The sequence below is a fragment of the Triticum aestivum genome, chromosome 6B (assembly GCF_018294505.1).
Source record: "Triticum aestivum cultivar Chinese Spring chromosome 6B, IWGSC CS RefSeq v2.1, whole genome shotgun sequence".
NCBI lineage: Eukaryota > Viridiplantae > Streptophyta > Magnoliopsida > Poales > Poaceae > Triticum > Triticum aestivum.
This window is the reverse complement of record NC_057810.1, coordinates 320,692,738-320,713,165: the sequence shown is the minus strand read 5'-3', so window position 1 is coordinate 320,713,165 and position 20,428 is coordinate 320,692,738. Positions and strand designations below refer to the sequence as shown.

Genomic DNA, 20,428 nt, shown 5'->3' with positions numbered 1-20,428 from the left:
GAAATTATTATGAAGTACTGATGATTAAGCTGGAAGCGTGTGCAAACTAATTTACCTGCATGGGGTTTTTCTTTCCTATGGAATTAGCAGATGAAATACACCAGGCAGATATGCCCTTTTGTTGTTTCCAATTATTCAAATGATTGAATCTGTAATTGCTAGTAACTGATCAATTAGAACCCCATTGATTCACTCCTCGTATACGTAACTACACATTTATCTTTGCAACCAAGGGGAGGTACACCACTGTTCTCCTGCCACTGAGCTTGCTACCCCTTTAATTTCTACCAATGAACTTTCCCCGAGACATGTAACAGGATACAAGTGAATTTGGGTATCAGAGGGGATAAGGACTTGGGGAAGAAGTAGAGCGAGTAGTTGGGGGAGGATCAAATTTCACTATTCATTCGATAATTCTCCTGTTACAGCTCATGGCATATAAATAATGCACCCAAGTGACACCCTGGCCCACACACAACTACTACGCCACCACTAAACACCACCCCTTAAGGAACACGCCTGATGAGCTAACACACCTGTAGCTGGGCCTGGTGTGACATCCCCTGTGCAGCAGTTGGAAACCACGCTTGAACATTGGCATAGTCTTCCCAAGTCGTCTTCTCTGGCAGCGAAAGACCGCTTGAGAACACCTGAAGCAGAGCAGTGTTGCCTTTCTTCAAGAGGCGACGATCCAGGATTGCCGCCGGAGAAACTTCAGAGATATCAAGCTCCGCAGCTGAAGGAAATTTGGAGAAAACGGTCGAATGATCAGGCACATGCTGCTTCAACTGCGACACATGGGACACAGGATGTAGAAGGCAGTTCTACTTCATAAGCCACTAGACCAATTTTGTGAAGTATTTTGTAGGGCCCAAAACACTTGACAGAGATCTTCGGATAGGGTCTGGCAGGCACAGACTGTTGAGCATAGGGATGCAGCTTGTCATAAACTTGCCCCCCTTTTGGAAGTTCCTATCAGTGTGTTTTCATCAGCATAGTGTTTCATATGTAACCGAGCCTTGTGATGTTGCCGCTGGAGAAAATCATTGCACCAACTCGCCCTGGAGCAAGGATTCTGCATCTTCAGAAGTAAGATCAGTCAGAGAAGAAAGAGAGAAGCCCACACTACAACCTTGAACTAACAACTTGGTTTAATTTGCAACGTTGAACTTCGAAACCGGTTGCACAATACCCCAAACTAACCACGTGGTGCAAAACTCAACCCTCCTCTCGGTTTTGCCTCGGTCAAGTGGTTTTGACCGCGTTGACTGCTGACTGGGCAGCGCCATGTCAGCAGTCATGCCAACTCAGCTAGGACTGAACTGAATCTGTTTTTTTTCAACAAATTTTTACAAAGTTGTCCCTGAACATTTGCAAAAACACCCCTAGACTATATTCTTAAAGTGCAATTGGGTCCTCATGCCCGCACTGCCGCACCGCACGCTGGCAGGCTGTGAGCTGCTCACGCTGGAGGTGTGGACTGCAGCGACCGTCCGGCGGCGTGGACATCACTGGTTGACGGTGGTGCAGTGGGTGGCAGACTGCAGTGTGGTGGGGTGTGCACGTGCGCCGGCATTCAGGTGGAGTCCTCTCCTTCTCACCTTTGGTTGCTGTTAAAATATGTGCCGAATATGTGTACGTGTTGTGCTGCAGTTAGATTTGTAATTAGTGTTAGGTTAGGTGTTTGAGGCGAACATGTTTAGCCTAGGCCTATTATATAAGGGCACCGTGGGGTAGCCAAATAGGCTAGACATAAGCTTGTAGGTTAAACAAAGATCACGAGAGGGACGGTGCGGCACCAATCTGAGTTAATCAATGCTTGGAGAATACATGCAGTGCTTAGTGCATGACAGCTGGTGAAGTGGAAAAAAAATATCAAAAAATGGCTTCCATTGCCGGAATTTTGGTATAACTCTTACTACAACATATCGCTGGGCTGCACCCCATTCAAAGCTCTATATGGAATAGACCCAAATTTTTGTACAATGCCTGCTTTGGAGGATGAACTACACTCTTCGCTGGCAGTGGTTGCAGCTGATCGTGCTGATTTTTTTGCTTTACTGCGGGAACACCACCAGGATCTCGTCAAGGCTCAGGATGACAAGCACCACCAGGATCGTTAGTTCGCTGTCGACGAAGATGTGCTCCTCAAGCTTCAACCATACGCGCACTCGTCGCTCGTCAGTCGACCGTGCTCGAAGCTTGCTCACAAATTCTACAGCCCATTCAAAGTCCTGGAACGAATTGGAGCTGCAGCTTATCGTTTGGATCTTCCGCCCTCAAGTCTCATACATCCAGGGTTCCACATGTCGCAACTGAAGCCATTCACCGCCAACAGCAGCTCATGGTTTGAAACCATAGAACGGCTCTCAGACGCCACCTCTTATAGTGCACACCCTCAAACATAGGAGGCCTCATGGAAGCAGCAAAACCACTCGGGGTAAATTGCCTATAATAAGGTTTTTGGATTGTTGGAAATATGAGCAATTTACCATATGATTTTATTAACAAAAACAGTAGATCAAACATGACTATCATAGCAGATATGAGACAAGTCATGCAATCTGACAGAGAGTATGCAAATGGCATCTGAGGTACTGAATATGAACAGAACATATGTAGAACAGAAGCTAGAACAAGAAAGTGTGGCAGGATCTTAAACAGAAAGAACACAAGGACGTACGAAGCAGCGGCAGAAGTATTGGACTTGGGGTGGACTTCCTCGCCGGCCATATCATCGAAGAGGTTGTCGACGTCGGGGAAGAAGTCGTCGTTTGGGAAGCGCTCGTCGGCGTCCATGGCTTCCGTGATGAAGAAGTCAGTAGTCGCGCAAAGGCTCCCCAAAAACCTTATCACCTTTCTCCCGTACAGGACTCGGAGTGGCGGTGTTTCGGAGGCCTACTGTCTCGGCCTGCGGTGCACGAGACTTTATAGTAGCTCAGAGCTTGGAACTCGGTGGCGAGAGGAAGATGATGTTCTGGTGTGTCTCTCTGGAGAGGATCGACCTCTCTTTTATAGGCATAGGAGAAGGAAGCGAACAGGCAGCGACGGGAGGTGAAGGAAAAGAGGGACATGAAACGAACAGCCAGCAGCTGAAGGGTGCAGCGTTTTCAATCTCCACTACAGCAAAACTTTTCAACTCCCGTGTGACCTTTCGTATACCAGTCGTGCGTGGCAAAAATTTAGACATCGACTCATTCCCGCAACCCGCGGCGCGTCGTGACGAGGCGTGGCGAGGCGGGCAGCAGAGGAGGAGCGCGCGCGAATGTCTCTTGTTCTCATGCTCATACATGTGGGAAAACATCCTCCCTTATAAGGAGGTCCAACTCCTACCAAACTAGCAATGTGGGACTAAACTTCAGTCCCACCTCTTGCCTTGCACGAATGGGCTAAGTGGGCCTCTAGGATTTATTAGGAATTTCTGAAAAAGCTATTGGTCTGGCCTAAAACTAGACTAAATTCCAGCAGTTTGCATGTCATGTTTTTGGCCAAGCAACATATGTGAATGGGCAGAGGCAATGTTTGATACTAGAGAAGCCATTTTGCTTACGGGATAAATTCCTCAGATTTTCGGCACATCAGAATACCGTATCGGATATCGAGGCTGAGATCAAGTTGGCTTTTGACTCCAGAAGGCATTTTTCTGCTTTTGGGATGGCATGATCAAAACTCCTATGAGGAGGCAATGCAGCTAGTTCCTGAAAAATATCATTATATTGGAGAAGTAGTTCGTGAACCATGGCGTAAGAGCTCTATGTACCTCTGTCATTGTATGAGTCGCTTCCTTTTTGTGTATGGCACCCCAACTCCCTTTGGCAGCATCTACAAATTAAGAACTTAATTTGAAAGCTACATTCGACCCGGATGCTTCTAATAACCTTCTCATCTCACTTTTTGGGGACATCAGGCAGAGGGACGTGGCCTTCTGGCCAAGAGTATATCAGAACAATGAGTAGTTCGCATGCAGTGTTAGGGAATGTTTTGGTGGGTTTCCGGCATGTACCCGTTTTAAAACATGCCAACATGTATATATTTCCCTCTTGTAGATGAAAAGGCAGCGCTCCTGCCGGTTGCTAAAAAAAAGTTAGTTCGTGAACTACAACAGAATTTATGGTGTGTTGTTAGAGGAGCAACCTTATTGTATTGCATAGCCCATAGGGCAAATATATAGTACAATATACTTGGGGTACAAGGAAGGAAATCTGGATTAGTACGACTATGAAAAGTAGATTGGACCAATATAATACGGAAATGCCTAATGGAGCTCGAGCTCCATGTAGACCTTTATTTGGAAACTTCAGAATTCAAATTTTAAGTTTCAAAAAATTCTGAAAAAATATACGCATATACATATTGATGTATAGTACTCCCTCCGTCCCAAAATACTTGTCGGAGAAATTGATAAAAACGAATGTATCTAGAACTAAAATATGTCTATATACATCCATTTCTCCGACGAGTATTTCCGGACGGAGGGAGTACTTGTCTGTGAAGTTCCATGACGGATTAATTGTTTATGCGAGCTACACAAACATAACAAAACCACGTATTTCTAGCATATGTACTATTCGTTATAAAATCACATGATTTTGTTTTTTCCCCGTATTGGCCGCATAAAAACATATTTTGTGATGAAATTTCACACGCATCTAATATACTCCCTCCGTCCGGAAATACTCGTCGAAGGAATGAATGCATCTAGATGTATTTTAGTTCTAGATACATTCATTTTTATAACATTTGGCCTCGTCTTTAATCCTATCAATTAGCGCATCTATCGAGGGTCTTGCATTGTCGAAGACGCATTCGTTCCTCTGTTTCCAGATCATCCAGGGGACGAGCGGTGTGTTGCAGAGCTTTCGTAGTGTAGGAGGGGTTTGTGCCTTCGCACGCAGCCACCATTCCATCATGGTAATTTCGTTGGCTGGCGGTTGGGCAGGTATATGCGCTCAGTCCAGGATGATGTGCCAAGTCTGCTTAGCAAATGGACACGCCAGGAGCAGGTGTTGGATGGTCTCCGGGTCTTGGTTCGCAAAGGAGGCACCTAGGGTGGTGCTGCAGGCCACGGCGGGCCAGTCTCGACGCCGTCCACTCTTTAATATAATACTCCTTAACAATCCCCTCATGTTTTACCAAAACAAAATAGTGATAATCCAAAATCCTTGTCTTCAGAGTGTCATTGTAGCATCAAGAGTCTTCAAAAACCTGTTGTGTCTAGCCAAAGAAGGGATAACAAGAAGATGATGCATCAAAGACAACACATCAGTAGAAGACACAAGATAAGTTTGAAGAGAAGATGGGTTGTCAAAAGACGATGACACATCAACAGAATGTGTCATAGCCCAAGAAAACCAACGCTGGAAGAAGCTTGGCGGCAAGAGAACGGGCGTAGATCGGCAATGCAGAAAGAGGCCACGAAAATCTATGGAAAGGACAAGGACCAAAATAGGCTGACGGATAAAGGTATGGTGGACTCGCATGACATGACACGAAAAAGGGCAATGGACTTGGTGGATGAAGCGGAAAGTATAGAAAACTATAAAGCACATACTAGACCAGATGCGATGGTAGCGGAAGAAAATAATGGCGGCAAGAGCCAAAATCAAGCAGAGCTCTGGTGTTGTGCACCTGACTGTGAAAAGGGTGGTCTCTCTGATCTAGAAGAGTCAGCAGCAGGATGGGCAGAACCCGTTGAAGAAGCACCTGAAGCTATAAGCAGACGCTTGCTCTCAATTTCTGGTAAGCTCTCTCTGGGAAGAGGCTCGCTCTTCAGGAAAAGGAAGCTTCTGTGTGACTGCCTGTGGGCTTGGGTGTGCTTTGTGTGCGCCGCGAGTTATGTAAAGGATTCAGCTGTAAGATGGACGCCATTGTTCAGTGAAGAGAAAACGTCTGCATCTCTCCTCTGAACACATCCCCTCTCTCGCTACCTACTCACGATGGGAATGGGCTGACGTTACCCATTGGGATACTGGTCTGGCCCATAATTTCAAGGCCGATGGGTCTTCTGGGTGGCTTCATAAGAAAATTGGGCCAGGGGAGCCACCCATCTGGGTTGGCTTCATAAGAAAATTAGGCCAGGGGAGCCGGACACCATCGGCCCACCGGAGCAAGCTGGTCGACCCAAATTTAGTTACCCAAGGTTGTAGTCTACTGTTGCAATGCACATGCCTTTGCAAGGTTGTTACCCTGGTGCTTATATAAAAGGAATAGGACAATTTATTACCATATATGTTGTGTATGTTTTCTCTCCATTTTATCTACTAGCAAACATGGAAGCTTAATTAAGCGTGGAGAAAATTTAGGCCTCAATATGGTACATGGTCAGCCATGTGTTAAATATCCTATTATTTTTTGCCAAGGTTTGAGAGGTGACGCACCTTTGTTTCTTCTCTTGCTAATTCATACACCATCTCTTGCTATTAAGTTCTAGTCCAGCTACCTTGTTTTTTTTATATTACCATCGTTTTGATTGGAATAATATGTGATAGTGGTTTCTTATGTTGTGTTGTGGCCTATCTTGTTCAAAAACTTGCCTTAGATCATGTTATTTAGCTTGAAACTAGCTTGAGATCGGCTCGAAATTGTTACAAGCTGAGCATGAGCCACTCTCTACAGCTTGACCTTGAGCTTCGCTCATATTTTGGTACAAGTTGAGCTGAGCCTAGTCCAGCTCGCTCGAGCTCTACTCATTTGCAGCCCCACCCATGACTGCTTCTATTTCAGAATGACAAATATGCTACCTTATGGTGTAGATGATTCATGGTATAAACAGAAACAAAGCTGCCTATCTCCTTTTTCTTTTTCTTTGAACAATTAGATTCTAAATATCTTAACTTAGTAAAATTCCTTACATCTAAATCATGCTAGTTCAAATAATGCTGTTGTGTTAATTTTTTTTTGAGAACATGTGTAAATGCTCTTTCTTGTGCAATCTAGTATTAAAGTGGGATGGACCATGTTGCCTAGTGAGACACGAGGCCACTTAGTATTGTACCATTTGGTCGGCTCCATGTCCCTGAACAGAACAGAGGTGCCATCAGGAACCAGGTCTAGGCTGGAGCAGGCTGGCCAATTCCCATCCTGACTACGTACTCACCCCAATTCTTCCTGTCTACCTCCAATTTCTGTGAGAATCCTTCCCTGGTGCCTCGTAGAGAGGGAGTCGGTAGATGTCCCATCCTTCAGGCGGCTCAACAGCACCTGCCCAGATCCAAGCGCGACCCCGGTGATGATGTCAAAGGTGCAGGCATTCCTGTGCTTCCATAGCATCCAACACGTGACGAGCACAACGCTTGCAATGCCTTTCCGCTGTTCCTTCGGCATCCTTTGCTTTGCAGCATGCCACCAGTCGAGAAGGGATTCACTGATATATGTCAGGCATGTATCCCTGTGTAGCTAGGTAGAGCTACGGGGGTCACATGCAACAACAACAACAAAGCCTTTAGTCCCAAACAAGTTGGGGTAGGCTAGAGCTGAAACCCATAAGATCTCGCAACCAAATTATTTTCTATTGCAATCAGCTCGAACGCAAGTTTCTGCGCCACATTAGCCCATGTATAGTGAACGGTGATGATAAAAAACACAACCGTAAAGAGACCCCGTATTGACCCTAATGAACCCCAGTCAATCTCACTCTAGCTCCACCTCTACGGCTACGGATGTGCTGGTCCATGCCTGTGTTCTTTTCTTGTTGTTAACGGAAAACCTACACGGCAGATTATATTACGTTTAGAAATAGAGATACATCATCCAGTATGACAAACAATGTTCTGAGCAGTCACCACCTTAGAGCATCTCCCCCAAGGGCTTGAAATAGCGCCGCTTGAGGGCTAACCGGCGATATATTCGGCGCGGGGGGGGGGGGGGGGGGGGGGGGCTCTGGTTCCCAGTCGACCCCCCAAGTTCGCCCCCTCCCCCCAGCCGCAGAGTTCGGCCCAAATTCGGCGCAAATTCGGCACACTTCGGCACAAATTCAACAAAACTATTTTTTATCACATAGTTCATCACAGAAATCAATACAAATCAAATAGTTCAAAGAAGCAAACTCATAATTCAAACACAAATTAAAACACATCGAACTAGGCTTTGCCCTTGAGCCTCTATAGGTGCTCCACCAGATCATGCTGCAGTTCTTGATGCACCTGTGGGTCTCGGATCTCCTGATGCATATTGAGGAAGGCAGCCGATGCTGTCGGGACTTTGCGATCAACAGTTGCAAGAGGACCCTACCTGAAATATGGTATAGTGTCAAACACTGGCTCTTCCTGCTCGCTCTCAGTGATCATGTTGTGCAAGATGACACAACAATTCATTTTCTCCCACATTTGAGATTTCGACCAGGTCAGAGCGGGGTACCGAACAATAGCAAATCGAGATTGGAGCACACCAAATGCCTGCTCAGACATCCTTCCTGCAAGCCTCCTGACACTTGGCAAAGTAGGAGTTCTTGCCTCCTGGCACAGGGTTTGAGATAGTCTCCACAAATGTGGACCATCTCGGATAGATGCCATCATTGTTTTTAAGGCGTCCCTACTGGCCTAGGCATCAGGGCGCCCCCAGGAGCCAAGGCGTCGGCCTTGCCTTACCTGTGTGTCTAAGGCGTCCGCCTTAGTCCATAAGGCGTCCAAGGCGTCCGCCTAGGCACCACTCTGCCTGCCTTAGGCAAATGAGGACGCCTTAGACAGGCTGGAAGGTTCAGGCGGGAAACAGAGATCTGGGAGGGAAGAAAAGGGCAGGAAAGTCTATTCAGGAGAGCCTGTGCTCGGCAGTTGTGGCATAATCAACAAATTGGAGCGTCACAGTTTCCCGTTGCCAAAAAGAGACCATGGTCATTCCTTATAATCGTGCCCGTCCCCTCTGAACTGCTATTCTCATGAAAACAACCCCGGTCAATCTCAGTCTAGCTCCACCTCTACCATTACTGGTGCGCTGGTCCATGTGTAAGACTTGATGAAGCGTCATACCCTCCAGAGGAGAGCGCCCACAATTATATTGATCGAACGAGAGGAGAGCCTCTCGTGAGGATTATAGTGTTTGGGTTACAGAAGACTAGATAGAAAAACTTAAAAGGAGACCAACTCTATCTATCTCTAACCCAATTTATTACTCTATGAGAATAACTTGTAGTACAAGAGAGAGAGAAAGAGACGGACATAACAGGACGCATTACAACGTTTAACACTCTCCCTTAATCACAACTACGCAAGTTGAGATTATGCTTAAACTCCTCCAAGCCTTTGACTGGTAATGCTTTTGTGAACCCATCTGCAAGCTGGTCCTTGGAGGGAATGAATCTGATCTCTAGTTGTTTATTTGCAACCCTTTCTCTGACAAAATGAAAATCTATCTCAATGTGTTTAGTCCTGGCATGAAACACTGGATTAGCAGATAAGTATGTAGTGTTAGGAATAAGCAACTTGTATTCCCATGAGGCCATAGGCCGATATATATATACATATACATGTGTGGAACATGTGCAAGAAACCCCTTATACAACGGGATAAATACAAAAGGGTACATGACTTATGTTATAACTCTTAACACCCCCCCTCAAACTCATGGTGGATGAACAACACTGAGTTTGGAGAGATAAAAGCCATGTTGTGCTCTAGTCTGGGCCTTCATTAGGAAATCCGCCAACTGTAACTCGGAAGGCACATACTGAAGAGCAATAACCTGATCCTGCACACGAGCGCACACATAGAAAGCATCAACACCAATATGCTTGGTTAGCTCATGCTTCACAGGATCGCGCGCAATGCTAATAGCACCTGTACTGTCAGATAAGAGCAGAGTCGGTGTAGTGACAGAAACACCAAAATCCTGAAGTAACCACCGTAACCAAGTCACCTCTGTCGTCAAAAGAGCCATTGCTCGCTACTCAGCCTCGGCACTCGAACGGGAAACTGCAATCTGTTTCTTCGTCTTTCAGGTAATGAGAGAACCACCAAGAAAAACACAGTAAGTAGAAAGTGAACGGCGATCCGAAGGATCACTAGCCCACGTAGCATCCGAATAAGCCTGAAGCTGTAAAGAACTGGAGCGAGGAAAGAATAGACGGTGAGAGATTGTGCCCCAAAGATATCGGAGAACACGAAGGAGATGACTATAGTGAACCGATGTGGGAGCAAAGACGAACTGACTCAGAATATGAACCGGATAAGAGATATCCGGACGAGTGACAGCTAGATAGACAAGACTGCCAACAAGATGACGATAACGCGTCGGGTCAGGGAGAGAATCACCATCAGTAGCACGGAGGTGAACATCGAGCTCCATAGGAGTCTCAACAATGCGCTTGTCAGTAAGAGCAGCACGAGCAAGAAGATCCTGGATATACTTTTCCTAGGATATAAAAAAGCCATCAGAGGTAGAAGAGACTTCAATCCCAAGAAAGTAACGAAGAGGTCCAAGATCAGACATAAGAAACTACTCACTAAGACGGGCCTTTACAAAGGCAATATACTCGGGGTCATCCCCAGTGATGATCATGTCATCAACATAGAGAAGAAGAAGAGTCCGACCACGAGGAGAAAGGTGAATAAACAATGCTGGATCATGAGCATTTGCTGAAAAACCAGCGGCAGTGACTACAGAGGCAAAACGCTCAAACCAGGCGCAGGGGGCTTGCTTAAGGCCATAGAGAGAGCGACGAAGACAACATACCATGCCATCAGGAACAGAATACCCAGGTGGTGGCTGCATGTACACCTCCTCACGCAGCTCACCATTAAGAAAGGCATTCTTAACATCAAGCTGAGATATAGACCAGTGGCGTGCAGAGGCAACGGCAAGAAGTGTACGAACAGTGGTCATATGGGCCACAGGAGCAAAAGTCTCGTCATAATCACGACCATGCTCCTGCTGAAAACCACGAGCCACAAGACGAGCTTTGTGACGCTCAAGAGAACCATCGGAGCGAGTCTTAACCTTGTAGACCCACTTACAAGTGATGGGACGGACTCCGGGAGGAAGGGAAACAAGATCCCAGGTACCAGTGCGTTCAAGAGCAGCAATCTCCTCTGCCATCGCAAACTGCCATTCAGGATGAACAACAGCCTGACAATAAGAAGTCGTCTCAAGAACAGCAGCACCAGCGGTGGGAAATCCAAAGCGATCAATAGGAGGACGAGGACGAGAACGCAGGCCATAAGTAGGTTGAGAGGAAGATGACGACACATCCATAGAGGCATCCACAGGTCGTGAACGACGAGTGTAACATTGAGGAAAAGATGGAACAATAGAAAGAGGAATCGCCATGGTGGAATCGGGGGGTGGCGACGAAGAAGTCACCGGAGATGAAGGTGTAGAATCCGGTGACATGCTAGGCGAGGAGACCGGGGAAGATGGTGGCAGCAAATCGACTAGAGGTGGAGAAGCAGAGGGAGTGGAACGAATAGGCACAGGCTCGACGGGGGTGATAGGTGAGTCAGGAAAAGTGAGGAAAGAGATATCCTCCACTGAAAAGGTTGAGGAAGATGGACGTGGGTAGAAGCGACGAGACTCATCAAAAGTCACGTCTCGAGAGATACGCGTCCGACGACCGATAGGATCCCAACAACGATAGCCCTTATGCTCATCACTGTAGCCTAAGAAGACACTCAACAGACTGAGCGGTCAGTTTGGTGCGTTCGCGAGGGGCAAGAAGAAAATAGCAAACACAACCAAACAAGCGAAGCATCGAATAATCGGGAGAATGATTAAAAAGACGCTCAAAAGGAACACCACCCTGTAGAGCAGCGGAAGGCTGTAGATTGATAAGATAGGTGGAGGTGGAGACGGCCTCAGCCCAAAAATGAGGCGGGAGAGAGGCAGCAATCATCAATGCATGAGCCGTCTCAAGAAGATGACGATGCTTTCGCTCAGCCACACCATTCTGAGCATGAGCACCAGGACAAGAGAATTGAGAGAGAGTTCCTTGCTCAGCAAGAACACCACGCAACATCTTAGAGATATACTCGCCAGCGGAGTCAGCACGAAAAACACGAATTGGTGAAGAGAACTGAGTATGAACCATGGCAGCAAAACGCTTATAACTTCAATCGAGAGCGGGACCGGTAGCTTCGAGGATGCGATCCAGAGGGCAGGGGCGGCTCGATCCACACAACCGGGAAGGAGATGAGCGGTGGGTTGACCGGCTGCTAGGATGGGGGAGAAAAAAGCAGCGGCGGCGCCACAACGGATCAATCGCACGAGTTGCAGCGTGCAAAAAAATTGACCTAGCTCTAATACCATGTTAGGAATAAGCAACTTGTATTCCCATGAGGCCATAGGCCGATATATATACATGTACAGGTGTGGAACATATGCAGGAAACCCCTTATACAACGGGATAAATACAAAGGGGTACATGACTTATAGTATAACTCTAACATGTAGCACCAAGGTTATCACACCAAAGACAGGGATGCAGAGTTTGCGGAACTCCAAGTTCCTTCAACACACATTGTAACCAAATAATTCCAGCTGTAGCATTTGCCAATGCTTTATGTTGTACCTCAGTACTTGACCTGGAAACAGTAGCTTGTTTCTTTGCACATCATGCGATTAAATTAGGTCCATAGAAAACAGCAAACCCACCAGTTGATCTTCTATCATCAAGGCAACCAGCCCAATCAGCATCAGAGAATGCACTCACACGAGTAGAAGAGGATTTGCTGAAAGTTAAACCAAGATCAACCGTGTGCTTTATATACCTTAGAATACGCTTTGTTGCAGTCCAATGAGCAATGGTGGGTGCATGCAAAAACTGACAAACTTTATTTACTGCAAAGGAGATATCAGACCGAGTGAGAGTTAAGTACTGCAATGCACCAACTATACTCCTGTAACTGGTGTTGTCCTCCTGATTCAGGGTTCTCCCTGAGTTAAGGTCAATGATTCTGAGCTAGATAACGGTGTTGGTGAAGGCTTGCAATCCTTCATACCAACTCTGTTCAACAAATCATTTGCATACTTCCCTAAATGCCATCTCTGATTTTCTCAACTTCAATGCCTAAAAAGAAATGCAAGTCTCCTAGATTCTTTAGAGCAAACTCTGAACTCAGATCCTTTAACAACCTTGTTATTGCTTCATTGGATGAACTAGTGACAATGATATCATCAACATATATAAGGACAAAAATGGAGGTTGAACTTGTTGTAAATGAACAATGATGTATCAGACTTGGATGGAACAAACCCTAATGTTTGCATCTTTGTACTCAACCGAGAATACCATGCTCTGGGGGCTTGCTTTAATCCATATAAGGCCTTGTCAAGCTTACAGACATGAAAAGGTGCATTTTTATCCTCAAACCCAGGAGGTTGTTTCATATACACCTCCTCTTCCAGAACACCATGAAGAAACGCGTTCTGCACATCTAGCTGTCTGAGACTCCATCCCCTGGAAACAACAATGGATAACATAAGACGAATGGATGCTGCTTTGACAACCGGACTAAAATTGTCCTCATAACCAATCCCGTATCTTTGCTTAAATCCCTTTGTGACGAGCCTTGCTTTATAACGATCAACCGTGTCATCTGATTTTCTCTTAGTCCTATAGACCCATTTGCAATCGATCAAGTTTTTACCTCCCTGACGAGGAACCAAATGCCAGGTCTTATTTTTCTGCAGGGCAGAATATTCCTCCTCATTGCTTGTTTCCAGCGAGCATCACCAAGGGCTTCACGGAAGTTAGTAGGTTCACCAGATAAACAGGCAAGACCAAACTTGGAAATATTCTTGTAATTAATATGATTGATTACTCCCCTCTGGAGCCATGTGCGTGGTGGTGTGACGATGGCAGTAGGAGCAGAGGGATGATCAAATCCAGGCGGAACAACAGGGTAGTCAGGTGCTGATGGAGCCACAGAAGATCCAGCAAGTGCTGCTGGCGAGGTGGCTGGCGATCCGGAGGCCGATTCGCTGGTCACGTCTCGCGTGCCAGGAGACAGACGCCCAGATGGGCCAGGTGAGAGGGCCGAGCGGCCGACAGCCGGCCCACTCCTGATTGGGTGGTCGGCCACCCGGGCACGAGCCGCACACGAGGCGGGCGGGGAGGCGGCCTCCACGCGATCTGTGGGCCCAGCTGGCTGGCGTGGGGAGGCGGTGTTGGACGCGACGCGGGTGGCGTCTGGTGGCGCGGAGTCCAGAGAGGATCGCCCTGGTGTGGCTGCCGCAACAGCTTTCACGGATCCCGTGGCAGATCTTGATGCAGTCTGCAGCAGCAAGGACCCCAAGGCAGGTTCGGTGCTGTTTCCTGCGGCAGCACTAGAACACATAAAATGACGCCCAAAGACACTGTTTGGCACCAAATTGGCACTGTTTTGAGCTGGATTTTCTTCTGTGTTCAGACCTGCATCATCACACTCAGCCATAGGATTAGAGGGATTAGTCAAAATTGGTTCATTGCAATTATTATCACCCTCAGAATCGACGCTGAAAGTTGAGAAGTAAAATAATTTCTTTGCAAAGGAGTGCACCAACATTAGGATGAAGTTTTTCGAAGGGAAACTGATTTCATTAAAGATAACATCACGAGAGATGTAAACTCGTCCACTTGACACATCAAGACTCTTGACCCCTTTGTGTTTCGCACTATAGCCAAGAAAAACGCATTGGATTGAACGAGACATAAGCTTGCGTTGGTTGTAAGGATGAAAATTTGGCCAACAAGCACGAAGCAGGAGTGTCATTATTAATAACACGACTAGGCAAGATGTTGATGAGATGAACGGCTGTAAGAAAAGCTTCATCCCAAAACTTGAGTGGCATAGAAGCAGCAGCAAGCAAAGCGAGTCCGACTTCAACAATGTGCCTATGTTTTTGTTCTGTAGAACCATTCTGTTGATGAGCATGAGGACAGGAAACATGATGAGAGATTCCTATTTGCTGGAAAAAGGAATCTAATTTTTCGTATTCACCACCCCAATGAGATTGCACTGCAACGATTTTGCCATTAAATTGTCGTTCAACAAGAGCTTGAAAATTGTGAAAGACTTGAAACACATTAGACCGTTTCTTAAGAAGATAGATCCAAGTATATTTGCTAAAGTCATCAATAAAACTAACATAATAGGTGTCTTCCAACAGAGGAAGGAGCTAGACCCCAAACATCAGGAAAAAAAAGTTGCAATGGTTTAACAGAAACATAGTAGAGACAGGATATGGCAATTGATGACTTTTCGCTTTCTGACATGAATCACAAATAGTTTCAGAACGATGCTCACCGACAGCTGGGAGCTTATTTCTGCTAAGTACTTGATGAACGATAGAAAAAGCGGGGTAGCCAAAACGGTGATGCCATCTATCCAATGAAAGTTTGATGACACCGAGCACTTGTTTATTGAGTCTCCTAAACTTAGGGATCAACGGGTAGAGTCCGTCCACGCATCTACCTCGGTAAATGATTTTCTTCGTGGCCTGGTCCTTAATCAAAAAGAAGTATGGGTGAAACTCTAGAAAAACATGATTGTCAAGTGCAATGCGATGAATAGAAAGAAGATTCTTAGAGGTACTAGGAACATGCAGAACATTGTTTAGATGAATATCTCGAAGTGGGGTTTTAATAATTGAATGACCAATATGACTAATCTCCATACCTGCACGGTCGGCGTTGTGAACTTGATCATGGCCATGGTACCTCTCATGCTGGTGATCTTCTCCAATTCACCGGTTATGTGATCCGTAGCGTGTCGGCATATACCAGTTGGTATCTACTCCATAGGAAGTGTCCACCATAGCAGCAACTTTCTTCTTCCTGCAGTTATCTTCGGCATAGCACCACTTGCAATCTTTTGCAATATGATTATCTTTCTTGCAAATTTGAGAAATTCCATCAAACCCTTGGGGAAAGGAGGAGGCGCCACCACGACTCTGGTTGTTGTAGTAGGGGCGCTGCTGGTTGTTGGAGCCTCCACCGTAGCCACCATAGCGACCACCTTGACCATAGCCATAGCCTCCAGGTTGGCCACGGTAGAAGCCACCACCATAGCTACCATAGCCGCCAGATCGGCCGCCCTGACCGTTGTTGTTGCTGCGGTAGCCGCCGCCGCCGCCGCCCTGGCCAGGGTAGCTGCCTAGGATGGATCTGCCGCCGCTGTTTTGTCCTTGAGGGAAGCCCCCACCATCTCCTTTTCGTTGACGCCCCCTTTGAGAAGCGACGGCCGCGCCCAACCAAGTTTGCAGAGAACTTGAATCCACCGGCGCCCGTACCATGGAAGAGTTCTACTGGTTGATCAAAGTTGCTCACCATGGAAAAAAGCTCGTCAACCGAGACGTCGTTGGTGCGGACATCAAGTGCAGAGACGATGGGCTGGTAGTCCATGTCCAAACCAGCGATGATGAAGGAGATAAGCTGATTGGGAGTGATGGGATCGCCGGCCATGGCCAGCTCGTCCGCGAGGGATCTCATGTGGCCGAAGTAGGCAGCCGCAGATTGGCTCCCCTTCTGCGCGTTCATCAGGTTGATGCGGGACCTTGATGTGGAGGCGAACATGCTTATCAGGGCATCCCAGATCGCGTGAGCCTTCTCGTGAGAGGCGACTTGAATCAGGACCTCCTTGGAGAGATTATTGAGCAAGTAGGCGAGCACCTGCTGGTCCTCCCTTGCCCAGACGGTGTACTCAGGGTTGATGACGACTTGATCCTTGCCGGCACTGTCTTTGGTGGTGATTGTTTTGGGTGGTTCGGGATATGTTTTGTCTAGGTAGCCATACATGCCCGCAGCTCGAATCTGCGATAGCACTTGAGCACGCCATAGGATGAAGTTGGTTCTAGTGAGTTTTTCTGAAACTTGGGAGTTGAGGGAAAAGTTTGTGGTGGAGCTAGAGGAGGACGCCATGGCAGGAGGTTGAGGAAGGTAGCTAGATGTGTTGGAAGAGAGGGGCTTTGATACCATGTAAGATTTGATGAAGCTTTGTACCCTCCAGAGGAGAGCGCCCGCAGTTATATTGATCGAACGAGAGGAGAGCCTCTCTTGAGGATTACAGAGTTTGGGTTACAGAAGACTAGATAGAAAAACTTAAAAGGAGACCAACTCTATCTATCTCTAACCCAATCTGTTTCCAACTCTATGACAATAACTTGTAGTACAAGAGAGACAGAAAGAGACGGACATAACAGGACGCATTACAATGTTTAACACCATGCATCTATTTGTGCTGCCTAGCCTAAAAGACATAGGTAAACATGTTCCCCTCAAGCCCCTCAAACTGGGACGGGCATGACTTTTGGTTGCTGTGCTCAATGTTGAACTTATACAGTCTATCCAGCTTCCAAAAGTACATTTTGCTCCTATACAAATTTCTATTCATCAGTTTGATCCTAAACAAATTGAATTTTATGGGCAGTGCCACAATTTTAACCTTAAACGTATTCGATACCAGAGTTCGATCGGATATTTCACTTACTCTTGCAATTTGCAGGCCACAGACAAAGCTATCCTTGCGCTGTTATTGATGGCTATTGTCCTTGCCTTGCTGCCCACAAGATTGCTTATCCTGGCGATGTTTCTGGAGGTGTTCACGAACCACTCTCCGCTAAGGAGAGCAAGCACAGAGAGATGCACCAGAAGGTTGAGAGAGTGGTGGTTCAGCATACCTGCAGCGCCAGTAGTGGTGGAGAAGGATAACAAAGAAGATAAGAAGACAAAATGAATTTGTGTGTATAAACTGTGATTCCGTGTCTAGTTTGGCTGATGTGGTGATGGATCACCAGCGCACCGCTGTGTACAATGTCTGAGGATATGATAAATGAACTACAGTTAGTATTTCAATAAGAATGTTAGCTCCTTTTTGCTCCTTTCTGTGCTCTACCCTGATATCTCAAAACTAGTCTATTTCATGGGAATGTATTATGCATGTGCTCTACCCTGATATCTCAAAACTAGTCTATTTCATGGGAATGTACTCCCTCCGTTCCTAAATTAAGTCTTTTTAGAGATTGCACTATAAACTACATACGGATGTATATAGACATATTTTAGAGTGTAGATTCACTCATTTTGCTCCGTATGTAGTCCATAGTGAAATCTCTAAAAAGACTTTATATTTAGGAACGGAGGGAGTATTATGCATGTGCATGTGTTTGGGTTTCAGTGTATATTTCTGGTGTTTTGTGTATCCTTTTGGTGTTTGATCACACATTTATTAAAGTTCGGTAATGCAAGCAATGGAGCATGCGTGAGCAATTCTTAAACTCATAAACGTGGCATCTTGTGAGGGTCCCCATATGAAGGGTGCATTCTTCTTACTCAAAGCATTCTTCTTACTCAAAGCATGTAACTGTCACAACCCTAGAAGAATGCTTTTAACTAGTTGCATCAATGAGCATCATGCATCATGTTAATCTCAAGAAACTTGAACTGAGGGAATTTTCAAGCCTCAGAAAAATTTAAATAAAAGAAGGGCAAGAGCCCTAAAAATTTCATTCAAAGATTCCAAAAATTCCTTCTTTAATGTTTGATAATTTCGGCAAGGGTTTTGATTCAAACCAAAAATAGTGAACATTTTTAAGGAATTATGTTGGGACTTTGAGTTAAATCAGTAGCTATTTGAATTTGAGTTATATTCATATAATTAGAATATAATTTTGAATAACTATGAAATGATTTATTTGTCTTTGGATAATTCCATTGTGCAGCATAAAAATATTCAAGGGAATTTTGTCACTGGTTTTGAATTTGTATAATTTGAAAATAGTGGTAAAAGAAATAAATAAAAACAAACTAAGTAGAAATAATAAAACACACACACACACACACAGAGAAGCGCTTACCTGCGGCCCAGTTACTATGCATCCACCAGACGCCGTCTTCAACCTCTGTCGGTAGGCAGAGATGTGTCAACACGCGCGTGCCCGAGCCTCGCCTCTCCCTCGGGCCTACCTGTGCTAGAGTGACCCTCGCAGCCTCCTCTGTGACGTGGAGCATCCCAAGGTCATCCCCATGGACCTACCTACGTCTCCCACGACACCACTTGGACCAATGACAAGAGCTCGAGCAAAGGCTATCGAAGATAAGGTAAACTCACTCCTCTCCGAACTACCACTCTCCACATATGAGACATGGCTGCTACCTCAAGCGGAGACCCTATGCGTGATCAGGTACTTGGAAGTAGGCCATGGAACAACTACACCCAACGGACAAGACGGCGTGGACACCGAGTACATGGAGTGAGAAGAAAAGTAGTCTGGAAGTCTCCAGCCGTTGGACGACCGACCCCGACCGGACAACCGACGCCTGAAGCTCCAACTAGCCGGACAAGGCCGAGCCAGCGAACGCTACAACGGTCGGACGTCCGACGTTCGTCGGACGACCGACACCTCCTAGCACCCGGACGGACGAGCCCCACCGGACGACCGGCACCACCACACCCGAGACAAAGCATTGGAAGTATGGAGATCTCCGGACGACTGACGGACCGGACGCCCGACCCCGACTGGACGTCCGACAAATCCTAACCAGAGCCAAAACGTCGGACTCACTGCCAGTCCTAGACGTCCGGAACCTCGGGAGCCATCGGACGACCGGTGACGGTAGGACGTCCGACGCCTGTGTGTTGACAGCGTGTTGGGCCGAATCCCATGTTCCCCTTCGTCCACTTAGACTATAAATAGACCTCCTCCCTCTTTCTAAGGTTAACAAAGGATAAGCTCATTTGAGAGATAGAGCTTTGCTCATCCACTTGGTTACTTCTCCATCGGAGTCCACGACCTCTTCAGAGAAGATCCTCCAAGCGGATTTAAGACCCCATCACAGGAAGACCTGTTGTAGGGTCAAACCCTAGGAAGGATCTTTTCACACTTGGAGGGGGAAAAGGAGGAAAACACTCAAGAACACCAAGAACAAAACTCTCAAACAAACCCAAATATCACATCCACTAGAGTAGCATACATGAGATCCACAAGATTACAAGATCAATACAAGGAGGGTAGCACTAGGTAAATTCTTCCCACTAGGTGAGGTCTTGATGATCTTCTCCAAGAGGAGGCCTTGACAATCCAATGGATTCTTCCCTAGGTGGGGGCTTGATCTCCTAAGAGGAGGGGATACAAGGAGCAAAGGCTCACAATGTTTAGTCTAATCTTTGCTAACCCTACAAATGACCTAGGAGATGTCCTTATTTAGTTTAGGGGCGAAACAAGTCAAGAAGAGAGGGGTACAAGGCCAAAAAGGCCATAAACGTGCGGCTGGACGGAGGGGGCCGGGCACCCGGGCTGCTCAGCGGCCGGCTGGCATGTGGCCGGGTGTCACATCCCTAGCTTCTGGTGCTGCCTAGTGTTTGCATCATGTTTAAATTTTTGAACTTGAACTGGGGAAATTTGGAAGCCTCAAAACCCTAAATAAAAGAAGGGCAAAAAACCCTAAAATCTCATTCATTGTTCCAAAATGCTCTTCTTAAATGTTTGATAATTTTGGCAAAGGGTTCTGGTCCCAACCAAAATA

General features: G+C 46.4%; 1 protein-coding gene across 3 annotated transcripts in view; it reads left to right on the top strand.

Annotated features, from left to right (window-relative positions):
• The window catches only part of LOC123137070 (uncharacterized), a 44,361-nt gene extending 26,577 nt beyond the window's left edge, over window positions 1-17,784 (top strand). For 2 of the 3 annotated variants that reach the window (XM_044556630.1, XM_044556631.1), the window contains exon 9: window positions 17,409-17,784. In XM_044556630.1, the coding sequence (XP_044412565.1) occupies window positions 17,409-17,639 (231 nt within the window). In that variant the 3' untranslated portion in view covers window positions 17,640-17,784. Of the gene's footprint in view, window positions 1-1,450; window positions 1,581-17,408 lie in introns of all 3 variants that reach the window. The other variant, XR_006467722.1, reaches the window with a different exon arrangement.
• Window positions 17,785-20,428: the final 2,644 nt, after the last annotated feature.